Genomic DNA, 12,303 nt, shown 5'->3' with positions numbered 1-12,303 from the left:
GAGTAAACGAGATAGCACACATGCTTCTCATGCATCAGACAAATAGCATCGTTAGTGTGGATGCTGCCCTAAATACCTTAGCAGTGGTTGGTTGTCACTAAGTGCATGTTTTTAAAAAAAGCTTTATTGAAACTGATATGTAAAAAATTGCACATGTTTAATATATACATTTTGCTAAGTTGAAACATCTGCATGATACCATCACCATGGTCAAGGTACTGTATAAATACACATACAGAACATACTGAAAAAGGCATTTCATTGCCAAAACATGTGTCTTGTGGGCTTGTGTTTTTGCTAGTAACTGTCATGTTTTAAAGACAGGCACATAGAAGAGGGACTGTTACTCCAGCTTGAAACATTGTAAGGTATTCTACTTCACCTGGGTAGAGTCAGGTTTTTGTTGGAGGTAGAAATTTTGTCTTGTTTTTAGCACTTACAAATATAAATACAACAAAGAATAAAATAAACACCTTTGTGCTTCACCCCAAGTTGTTATATTTGCTTCAAATTAGAGTCGAAAGTTTCTTGTGGTTGTCTTCTCAGTATATATAGTTTTTCTACTGGAGACAGGTTTTTAAAGCAGCTTCCATTTATTTAAAAGCACCATAAATGCTTACAGTTGAGGTACTTTTGGGAACTAAAAATGTGGTGCTGATATGTACCCTGAAGTTGTCCATGTATGATGGGGTTTTTGCCCATAGACACAATTGGAGTAGAGACTATAGTATGTTGTATTTTCATGATTCTGTTTTCTTATTTTTTCCCTTCTAGGCAGAAGAATTATTTTTATGGGTTCCACGGAAATTACTAATGACTGTTGAATCTGCTAAAAATTCTGTTTTGGGTGAGAATAATTTCTGAATGTTCAAAGCAAAGTGAAAATGATAGAAATATATAAAATTTCATTTTGTGGAGCTAAGGATATTTGGTTGTTTTCTCAATTAGTGAACTTTCCCCCACAATTCATGTTAGGTGTTTCCCATGCTTATAATATGACATAATAGATGAATGTCAAAAGAGAGGTGCAAGTTACTTAAAACGTTATAGGATTGTTTAGTTTCCATAACTTTAATCATATAAATGAATACTTTTAAAAGAAGTTGTGGAACTTATGCTATTAACTTCTGGGTTACTCTAGGACCCTTATATTCTCAAGACCGAATTCTTCAAGCCATGGGAAATATTACACTGGCCTTTCACCTGCTGTGTGAGCGTGCCGACCCTAACTCCTTCTGGCAGCCCTACATTCAGACCCTGCCCAGCGAGTATGACACCCCTCTCTACTTTGAGGAAGACGAAGTCCGGTCTCTGCAGTCCACACAGGCTGTCCACGATGTCTTCAGCCAGTATAAGAACACAGCTCGGCAGTACGCCTACTTCTACAAGGTCATCCAGGTGAGCTGTTGGCCACTCTCTACCTGTCTGTGTGACAGGGTGGGAGAGAAACTGATCCCACAGATGTTCCACTGTGTCCCTCAGTAAGAATGCATCAACAGTTTGCTTTTTTACATTGTAAGGTGTTCTAGTCCATTGTTGCCGTTTTCACAGAACTGTCAATGAAAGATGGTTTGACTGTCTGACTTCATCAGTGTCCAGTGTTAATATAAACAGCAGTTGTTACATATTATGACTAATAGTCACTGAGTTCTGAAAACAGATTACAGTAAAAATTCAAACCTCTAAAATATAGCACAGTGCTCGGCGTATAAATTTTCCTAGAAAATGAAAGTCCATTTGTGAGTTCTTGTAAAATATTGACAGTTTACTAAATTATAATGCTGATTTGTTTTTTTCAAAGTATACTGTATATTTTATTAATTTTAATTAGGCCTAAGTAAAAGAGTCATATAAAAATCTCCATAAGGTTGGGTACATGGTCTCAGGGCCCATGGCTGATAGGACAGCTTCCTGAAGACACTCGAAAGATACTGTGATTGAAGCCACCCTCCGCCAGCCAGTGTGGCGGTGATTGAGAAGAGAGGGCTCTGGGGCCAGCCAGCCAGGTGCAGATTCCTGCAGTGCCACTTGGAGCTGTGTCATCTGGGCAAGTCTCTGTGCTTCCGTTCTCTAATCTGTAAAATGGGATAATACAGCACCTGACTCCAGAGTTGCTGAGCGGATGAAATGCATTGATCTATGTGAGGCCTTCAGTATAGTCGGACTTAATAGAAATGCTCAATTACTGTTACCATTTTCTGTTTTGATCCTTCAGGCCACATTGTCTATTTTATTTGCTTATTTTTTAAATTGTTTTAAATAGCTTCTCACCCTGTCCCCACAGTACCTTATGTTAGTATTTCTTAATCTTTTCTACTAAGAAACTCCCATTCATAAATGACCCATCACAAGCTCAGAATGGTTAAAATCTCTCATGTTTTGTTGCTGGGTTTTGGTCTCATGTTTTTAAATCTTAAAAATTAATGCAAATGTTGGTGTGCTAAAGTCATGTGTAATGACTTACTGTAATGTCAGATTGGCATTGTGGGAAAACTGCCCCATCTCTCCTGTGACCCCCACATGCCACTGGGTGCCCCGGAACCCACATTCCAGTGGGAGAAGCACTGCTTCCCATGTGGCAAACGCCATCACCCCGACAGTGTGTCAGTCCAGGTTTGGTTCTTCCTCAGAAGAACCCAATGTCACCGTCACTTAACATTAGTACAAATAGGCAGCAGAAGGGAATCATTACAAAATGAAACACATCATAATTAGCTTTGTAGAGAATTTCTTACCCAGTGATTTAGTTTCAGAATGGGATGCGCTGTGTGACATCAGGAAGGTATAGGCTATGGAATAGAAGAATTTTGCATAAGGATTTGTTACAAAGAAAAACAGACTTAAGCAAAAGTTTTTAAAACATCAAATTTGGAGTCTAGCTGTTTTTCTAGTTTTAGAATGTTCTCATTGCTTCTGCAAGTTATTAGTAGCAGTCCCAAGTAAACACAAATGTTGGCATTGTACTGCCGTTGTTTTATTAGAACCAGGTTTCTCACACCAGCACCAAGCCATATCTCTCATACATTTCCAGGATCAGATGTGGGGCCCCTGCTCTTTGCAGTGGACCATTTCATCGGCACATTATCACTGAGGGAGAAAGTGAGTAGTGTCACATCAGTCCATAGTTACTGTTTCATTACAGTGACCTGCCTTCAGTGGTTTTTTTTTTTGCATTATGACTCAACCTTTTTTAGTGTCAGGGGAACCCTCTTCTCAGAGAAATGCACGTGTCATATCTCACAGACACTTGTATACCATTTGGGGGTTCAAATTCTTGAACTGGATTTTGCTCTTTTTAGTTTGACTTCCCATTTGAAGTCATCTTCCTGGGGCCTGCACCAAGCAGTGCATCTGAACCGAAATCCATTGATTTTCTTCTGAGCTCATGCTGGCTGGGGGTCTGCCAGCCACGGCTGTTGGCCATTGTCTCATGATGCACCAGCCATGTGACAGCGAGCAAGACTCAGTTTCATGTGTCTATGGTGGTGAAAGCTCATAGTCCAGCCTTATATCTTGCTTCAGACTTTAGGATTTTTATTCCAAACGAGAAGAAGCACTGGCACTAATGTCCACTGATTAGCAGTTTCTTCAGAGAGATTTCTCTTTATGGCATTTTTTATCCAGTGTTTCTCTTTCTCTCTGTTGCCTATAAACTAGAAAAAGAATTTCCTGTGTTCTTTCCTCCCAGCATATTTCTTTGGTCAAAGGCCTTTTAGTGGCCACTTGCTAGTTCAGATTATTTTCTGTCTTTAACTTGCTTTACCACATTTTCTTAAACAATCTTTCCTGGCAAGTCTCCCAATCTTGTTCTTCAAAATCGTTACAACAATTATTTGCCATTTGCTGTTCCATCTAAATGTTAGGATTACTTTGTTGTATATCACAGAAACCTTATTGAAATTTTTGTTAACTACTCTGAATTGTCTCATTCTTGGGTATTCTTTGCTATCTTTTAATGAATTTGTATAATTTTTTTTTCCCCAGGGGGAAAAAACCCTAAAATATAAAGTAGTCTTTCTGGGCCTCTGCTGGTCTCCTGGTGGTAACAGGGGCCTGGGTCTTATGGTTTTCTTATGGTTTTTATATTGTATTTATGTTGTATCCTTCTTGAGATAGTATACAGTGAGTCCTTTAGGTGTTAAACAGATGATAGTATGTGTGTATCCAGAAGCCTCAAGCAGGTCCTGATAACCGTTTTATTCAGTGTGCATAGTCTTGTTGAGATGCCACAGGAATTTAACTCTTGTTCATATCACTTGGCCTATGGTAAGATTGGTTTCCTTACATGTCATTTTGCTTAAAGTCACAGAACCCATCCACAACGTTGAGGACTGACTACTGTACCTTGTACATGAAGCACCTGCTGGTGAAACTTCATACTGTAGCTTAACGGTTGAGGAATGTTGACACCCAAAGCTAAATTTAGAAATGTGGTTCAGCCAGATTCTGGGAAAGGCGAGTGTGCATCGACAGCCCTAAGTGGTAACATTTCTGTCAATTTGTGAAAGGGAAATCAGGGGAGAAGACAGGGTTAACAGCAGAAGACAGTTTAATGGCATTTACAACTGCTTTGGAGTATTAAACCCATAAAAATACTCGTAGCAGATTAGGTCATTCCAGAGTTCAGCCCCAAGTTGGGTGTTTTGCCTGGAAATGGTCAGTTTTGTGGTAGAAATTAGTGGAAAAGTAGGATTTGACTTAAACCCAGCTCTGAAGTAATGTATTTGTGTGAAAGTGAAACAGGTTTTATCAGATTTGACTTGACTTACCATAGATGAATGCTAGTCCAGATATTTTTCATTCACATCAGTGGAAAGGAAATGAGATCCTGGGAATGAACTGCTCATTTCATTGATAATCCCATCTAATGGACCAGGCCCTGCCACGTGGGATGCCAGCTTGTCCAAACATTAAAGGCTCGCAGGGGCACGCACATTTTCCTGTGCCGATGAGCTTGAGCATGGTGCTCTCTAAGTGAATGCGGGTGACCAGGGTTTGACAGAATAGCGGCATAGCTCTAAAGTTGCTGTTTTCCATGGACCTCATAATTGCAGTGATTTGTCCCACTTTACTTGTGTTTCCTCTTTGGTGTTGGTCAAACAGTTTGAGAGGTGCAGGGGAAGGCGTGCGGATGGAGAGACTCGTTTATCCATTGACTGTGTGAATGTCACTTCAAGGCTGCAGCCATTGCAGCAGTGTCCCCGTGTCCTGCCTCACGCTTCAGGCAGTGGAGTAGGCAGTCAAGTTGGCTGTTCTTGAACAGTTAGCTTCTCCTACCAGGCTGTCATGGCAGAAGATTGGAGTAGGCATACTCACAACTTGCTGAAAACAGGACCACCAAGAGGCAGAGGAAGACGTGGAGCGGTTGTGGCTGAATACAAGCAGTCACTTCTCCCATTTTTTGTGTTCTCCTTGTGACAGAGCAGCACAGGAGGTAAATTGCCAGAGATGGCTTTTTCCTGATGCTCACATCTACATATAGAAGTCTGATCATACACAAGGCCTTAGGAATGAGCATCCAGGTGGAATAAAGACCTCCGGGCATTAGCATACTTTAAAGATCCCAACACCCTGAGACTCGGGCACTGTGAGTCAGCATCTGAAGCTGTTGTAGATGCTGACTGTGAGTCAGCATCTGAAGCTGTTGTGGACGTGAACTTGAGCGGCACTGGGAGGAGCAACGTGCAATGCATTTCTGTGACTGCATCTCCTCTGGTGGCAGTGTTTGTAAGGTGGTTTTCCACATTGTCTTCCCAGGTGGGGGGGCGGGGGGGCAGGGGGGGCGGTATCTCTGTAGTCAGCAGAGACTCTGCCTAGAAACCAATGTCAGAGTCTCCTTCCCAGATGAACCAGCCCACCACCTCCTCCTGACCTTGCATTTACTGTCTTTCTGTTTTTAACCCATCGTATCCTCTTGATTGTTTATTCAACTAATATTTATTGTCTCTCAAGTGCAAGGTACCACACCTGGGGATAGGGACTAATATTGCTGGAGATGCAAGATTTTTTTTTAACTTTTTATTTTGAAATACCTTTTTAGACTTCCAAAAATGTTGCAGACATAGTACAAAGTTGAAAGTCTGGCTGTGGATATTGATTCTTAGACACCATTCTCCTGACCTCCTTCCCACTTCAGTTTTCCCCTTGAGGTGAATGTGTCCCATCCGTGACATTCTGTTTGTTCTCTGGAACTTCATGGCAGGGTCACATCTTCTCCTGACTGAGGGGTGGGGGAAAGGAGCAGAGGCAGAGGGCAGGTGGAGGGGGAGAGAACGCCCATGGAATTGCCTGGAGGTGTTAGAGTCATGACTCAAGATTTATTCCTTGGGTTGTGATAAAAGGAACTGGGTAGAGATTCCAGGGCGGAGGAGAGAAAGAAGGATTTCTATTTTCAGGTTATTTATCTGAGTTGACTGGGGGCCTTTTTCTGTGGTACATTAGTGTTCTGTGCTGAATCTTTGTGGGACCAATCCAGGTGGGTCAAGGTGGGTTGGAGCGATTCCTGAGCACATCCTAGGGAACCCAGAGCCACAGCCGATGCCCATGCCATTCACCCACCTGGTCAGAGTGACCTTCCCTACTGCTGCTTTAATCCTTACAGTCACTTGCTGAGAGAGTTGTTAGTCCTTCCTTTGCAGATAGGAATCCCAGCTGTGGAGCAGGCTGCCCAAGGCTCAGGGCGCCCTGGCCTGGGCTGGCTTCACAGCAGATCAGCTAGACCCCAGCCCGTCCTAGGCACTGGCTGGCTGAGCCTCCGTCTGTCTCTAAGGCTGTTTTGTCTTGCTTAAATCTTTCTGGCCGATACTTTACAGAAAGCGGGCCTGTGCCTTGCCTTGCTGACTGCAAGGCCTTTACCTGTAGGGCCATCTGTGTGCCTGCACCGGGCTTGCCTGCTGGCAGGTTCTTCCAGCTCCCTGAAGGAAAGCCCCTCCTGTCCACCCTCGTCTCAGCTGTGCAGAGGTGGGAGATGTTCACTCCTAGAGGAAGCCGCAGGCCCCTGGTTCCCCCCAAGGTGTGATAAAGCCAATGGTCCTCTCTTTTTTATTATCCTTATCAATTTGACGTTTTTGTTATTGTTAATCCTCACCCGAGGATATTTGCTCCATTGATTTTTAGAGAGAGTGGAGAGGCAGAGAGAGAGAAACATCTATGTGAGAGAGAGACATTGATTAGTTGCCTTCCGCAGGAGCCCCGACTGGCACCAGAGATCAAGTCTGCAACCAAGGTACATGCCTCTGACTGGAATCGAACCCATGATCCTTCAGTCTGTGGGCTGACGCTCTAACCATGGAGCCAAACTGCCTAGGGCTCGATTTGACTTTTAATGATATAAAGAATGTGGAAACACCAGAACCTTAGGAAAATCAGTCCAGGCTTGCATATTCTCTGGAGAGTTTCCAGTTCCTTTATCTTTGTTGGAGCCTCTGGCTGTCTTGCCGAAATGCCCTACCTTGTGTCCTTGTTTGTTCCTGATAGCTGACCGTGACCATTATGAATTTGTGTTAAATGTAGCATAAGATACTGTTCTTATTGTGTCCTTACTTATGGTTTCTGATCTTATAAATTACTCATCCTAAACATGTGCCTAATTTTCATCATTTTCAAGATGTGAACCATGTTTTGTACTATTGTTGAAGTTCTTTTTAGCACTATGTCTCTGCTGGGCAGATTATCCAAAAAAGTGCTCTTGCAATGTAATAGTTTCTTGTTAAGAGCAGTTCTTCCGGCCTGCCCTGCTGTCCATTCTGCACCCAGCTGACTACCTTTGACTTTTCCATCAGTGTCTTGGTCAGTACTACATTAAAGGATGCAGTGTCCTGGAGAAGAAAGGTCATGCCTCAGGCTGAGCCTCTCGCCTGTTAGGTAAATCTTGTCAGGTTAAGGTGGTATCTGAGTTCCCCTCTCTGTGGAAAGGAGGTGGGTGCCTGCTGGCCAGGTTGGGGAATAATGAGTGATAATGTGCAGGGCCTATTGCACAAGTGCCCAGCCCTGCCCCAGGCTCAGCAGTGTTAGCCCAGCCCCCCTGGACCATCTGGTCTTCACCAGACCATGGCCCTGGTCTGGCCTTGATCAGTTCCGGGGCTTGCCCAGCTTCATCTGGCTTCAGGGCTTTGCCATCTACTCTGGTTTCAGCTCAGATGTCACGTCCTGAATGAGGCTTTTCCTCACCATAAAGCAGACCTCCCTTATCAACTCTGTGTTAGTGTATGAGTCAGAGAAACAGAACTAACAGGATGTATGTACATATAAATAGGAGGAGACTTATTTTAGGAAGTGGGCTCAGGTGATCACAGAGGCTGGCAAGTCCAACATTTTCAGGACAAACCCGCAGAGTAGACCCAAGGAGGAGCTGATGCTGCAGGTCAAGTTTGAAGGCATCTGCTGCAGAGTTCCCTCTCGCGTGGGGGAGGTCAGCCTTTGTTCTACTCAGGCCTTCACCTGATGGATGAGGCCCACTCACATTGGGGAGGGCAATCTGCTTTACTCAGTAGTCCACCAATTTAAATGTTATTCTCATCCAGAATAATGTCTGAACAAACCTGGGCACCGTGGCTCGGCTAGGTTGACACATAAAATTAATCATCATGGCTGGGCATGCTGTTCTTTGACAGCATCTGTCCCTGTCTAATTGTTGTTGTATTATTTGTTACCTGTCTCCTCTTCTGGAGTGTAATCTTCACAGGCAGGGACCTTTCTCTTCTAAGTGCCAGTGTGACACCACTGCCTGTCACACAGGAGGCTACACAGAGCTCGTGCAGTGGGGGAAACCAGTCGACTTCTAGGTCTCCACGTGTAAGGCACATATGGCAAAGGCCTCTGTGTGAGGTGAGTGGCCAGAGTCCGGCCTGTTCTCCACTCCCCAAGCTGTGACCCCGCAGAGCTGCATCCTCACAGGCAGCTTTTTCGAGTTTGTACAAAGACACTTTGTCCCTACTGAGACAAATGCTAAACCTGATGGGACCTCAAGAGGCAGCGTGAGCCCTAACCGGTTTGGCTCAGTGGATAGAGCATGGGCTTGCGGACTGAAAGGTCCCAGGTTCGATTCCGGTCAGGGGCGTGTACCTTGGTTGCTGGCCCATCCCCAGTGGGAGGTGTGCAGGAGGCAGCTGATCGATGTTTCTAACTCTCTATCCCTCTCCCTTCCTCTCTGTGAAAAATCAATAAAATATATTTTTTAAAAAAAAGGCAGCGTGAATGATCGCCGTCCCGAGTGTAACAGAATAAGCCATTGCTCTGCTTAAGATTCTGTGGCCCTCGACATCTGTGTCCTGTCCTTTCTTCCTCTCTCTTCCAAGAGGTGAAATTTGAGGTAAAGAAAGAATTTCAGATCCGCTGCCTGTAGGATTTTAGCTAGCAGCTCTCCATATAACTGGTTTATATTTTTATGGGCTGTTGTATTTTCTCTGTTAAAAAAATTCCTTCTATACTCTACGGAAGATTGGGTGCTGTGCAGTGTACTCCCACAACACTATCAGCTTCTGTCTTCACCTCTTCCTCCCTCACCCGATGCTCACTTCCGTGAGTTCTTCACCTTCTCACCTGATCCGCTTGTAGACGGTGTGTGCCCTTCTGCTGCCGAGTCCCCCCGTGAGTCCCTGCCAGTCAGGCTTCCTGACCGAGCTCTTCATGTCACCCAGTGAATGGCCCTCCGCTGCCTGCGCATGTGCAGACATCTGAGTGTGTGTCCCTCCTGACCCTCTCCCCGACTGTCCTGGAAATGACTGGGTCTCCACCTCACACACGACTGTGACATAGTGCCCTATGATGACGACACTTTAGACCTGAATTCTGTTCCTGGACAGCCATTCCTTTTCGGCCCACCTGTGTTCTTGAGTCCTTGAGCTTTGTCACATGTTGTGATTCAGATAACGTCCTTTCACAATCAACTTTATCCTTTCAACTCTAAAGAAAAAGTGGGTTCTAAAAATTAGTAGTCGAAAACACAGTATGGGTACTGTGTTTATTTTTATTTCCATTCCACCTCATAAGAAAAAATATAGTTCAGTATTCCTGTTTTTATTTTCTGCTACTAATGAAGTTTGAATGCTTGCTTCTCTTCCAGTTTAACAGTGGATCCTGTTAAGAGCTAGAAAAGTAATATGGTGTCAGTCTCATGTTTGCCTTCTGGAAGTTTATAGTAGAGATGGGAGGGAAATAATTGGCAGGAAATGTTGGAAAAGAAAACTGGTAAACTTTCAGAGGCTTCGGTGTCTGCTGTCTGAGCCCCGTGCAGCCTGGGGCATCAGGTGGGACCTGAGCAGGGGCTTGGAAGGCAGGCTTGTCTGGTTGAGGGAAGTGTCAGTGAAGGTGTGGAGCTGGGGCGAGTGGGGCAGTGAGGAGACGGAAGACAGCCTGAGCTCAACAGAGGCAGCACCCTGGAACTGAGGGGCGTCCCTGCAGATTTGCAGGGACCAGCTCCCCAAGTCTGGCACAAGCATCTCCCTGGGGTGCCTGTGGCTTGTGTGGCTCAGGCCATTGTGGGATGAAGCTGGGTTTTAGCAGCTGTTTACCTGCCCAAGTGGCTCAAACTCAGTTTCCAAAATTACAGTCTACCCTGTCTCACTCTCAGACTTGGAATGCAGCAGAGATATCAATGGATATAAATGTGTTTTTAAAATGTAAAGCATGCTCTTAACATAATTAACCGAAGCTGGGGCTTCTTACTTTCAGCAATGCTGCAATGTCCTTAGGAGAGCTCCTGTACTTGATGTACAAGGGAGGGCGAAACCGAAAGTCCTTTACCCAGGAGCAGTACTGAGGGTGTGGGAGAGAGGGAAGGAGGGAGCGAGCGGGCCAAAAATGTGGCAGGAGTCAGGCCTGAGGGCCTTCAGCATGACCAGGAGCTATGGGGAACCTTCCCAATAGATCGGCCTGGGTTTGCCTGCTTATTTAAAGATCACCTGTCGTCAGGGAGGCCATAAGACCTTACAGCCTGAGGAATTTGAGAAATATTTGAAGGTAGAATCGACAGTGTCTGTGATAAACTTGATGTGAAGAGTTTGTGAGATAGTAAAGGATGATCTTGAGTTTTCTGGACTAAATTGGTTTTATCTTTTCCCCTTGCTCCTAAACTGGCTTTACCAACCTTTCTCTATTTCTGACGTTTATAGTTTAGAAAGGAAATTTCCAATCCTAAATTTCTAGCTTATTTTAACCCAGGGCACACCAAAAGTAATCTTGTATCTGAGTTTTCAGTCCAGACAGGTTTATTTTATGCTTTGAAATAGATTTTTCAAGCAGAAATCTTTTGTATGCAAAAGTCAAGCCTGGAGCAAATTTTTATTATGGAATTATAAGCTTGTGAAAGTGAAGGTTTTAATGGAAGTGCTCACCCAACCTTAACCGTGGTGACACACAATAGCATGTCTGAACGAAAAGCTGTCAGACGAGCAGCTTTCAATTTAAATGTGTCAGTGATTTCAAGACCGACTCTAATGAGTTTTAAAATCTTCGTGTCAGTCTCATGTTTTCCCTTAAATGCTGTGAAGTCATTTAAAATTAATAAGCCGGTTTTTATTTGGCAGCGTTTACATCAGAAACGCTATCATCAGTTTTGAAGTCCTCGCTCTCGGATGGTCTTTTCATTAGTCTAAAGTGGATTAGTGGCTGTGGTTCTAGAACCAGAAGGACATTGGCTTCCTGTTAACAGGCAAGTAGGCTAACCTGAGGGACGACCTAGATACAGCTTCTGTGACAGGGCATGTGTCCGTGAACCTAATGCAGGTGTGAAATGGAGTTCCCTTGAGTTAGTGAGCTGTGGGTATATTTAGGACTTAGAAATAGGGAAAAGCTAAATGAAAATAAAACATTTGAATAACAGTTTATGGTGATAGATTTCAGTAGTTGGTATAGGATCAAAATTCTAGACAAAAACTGCTAAGAGAAATTCAGAGGCAGGAAAGACTCAAGTGCTTTAGGAGTTTGCCACATACAAAACATAGCTGTACTTTAAAGACAATAAAGATCAGTAATAATTTCCAAACATTAAACATTATAAACTTTTAAATGAGATTTATTTATAGTCTTTCCAGACATCATATATGTCAAGTAACAGAAAAAAAGTAAAAATAATATGTGTCTACTGATGAATTATATAATAGTAGTAATGACATTTTGACTGTCAGTTATTTAAAATGCCAGTATAAATAGAATCTACACTAATAAAAGAGAAACATGGTAATTAGCGTACGACTGCTACCCTTCCCATTGGCTAATCAGCATATCCTTATGCAAATTAACTGTCAGCCAAGATGGCGGCCGGCATCCAGGCAGCTGGAAGCGAACATGAGGCTTGCTTGCTCC

The 12,303-nt window shown here is 43.7% G+C and overlaps 1 protein-coding gene across 2 annotated transcripts in view; it reads left to right on the top strand.

The window, feature by feature from the left end:
• The window catches only part of LOC139009832 (actin-histidine N-methyltransferase), a 61,152-nt gene that overhangs the window by 13,527 nt on the left and 35,322 nt on the right, over nucleotides 1-12,303 (top strand). For both annotated transcript variants that reach the window (XR_011471450.1, XM_070413955.1), the window contains exons 5-6: nucleotides 775-847; nucleotides 1,142-1,398. Coding sequence is in view for 1 of the 2 variants with exons in the window: in XM_070413955.1 (XP_070270056.1) it covers nucleotides 775-847; nucleotides 1,142-1,398 (330 nt within the window). In the remaining variant the exon portion in view is untranslated. The remainder of the gene's footprint in view (nucleotides 1-774; nucleotides 848-1,141; nucleotides 1,399-12,303) is intronic.

The sequence above is a fragment of the Myotis yumanensis genome, unplaced genomic scaffold (genome assembly GCF_028538775.1).
Source record: "Myotis yumanensis isolate MYYU_CA2020_CCGP unplaced genomic scaffold, mMyoYum1.0.hap1 SCAF_1, whole genome shotgun sequence".
Taxonomy (NCBI): domain Eukaryota; kingdom Metazoa; phylum Chordata; class Mammalia; order Chiroptera; family Vespertilionidae; genus Myotis; species Myotis yumanensis.
Note: the sequence above shows the minus strand (reverse complement) of the source record. Positions and strands in the feature narration are given on the sequence as shown.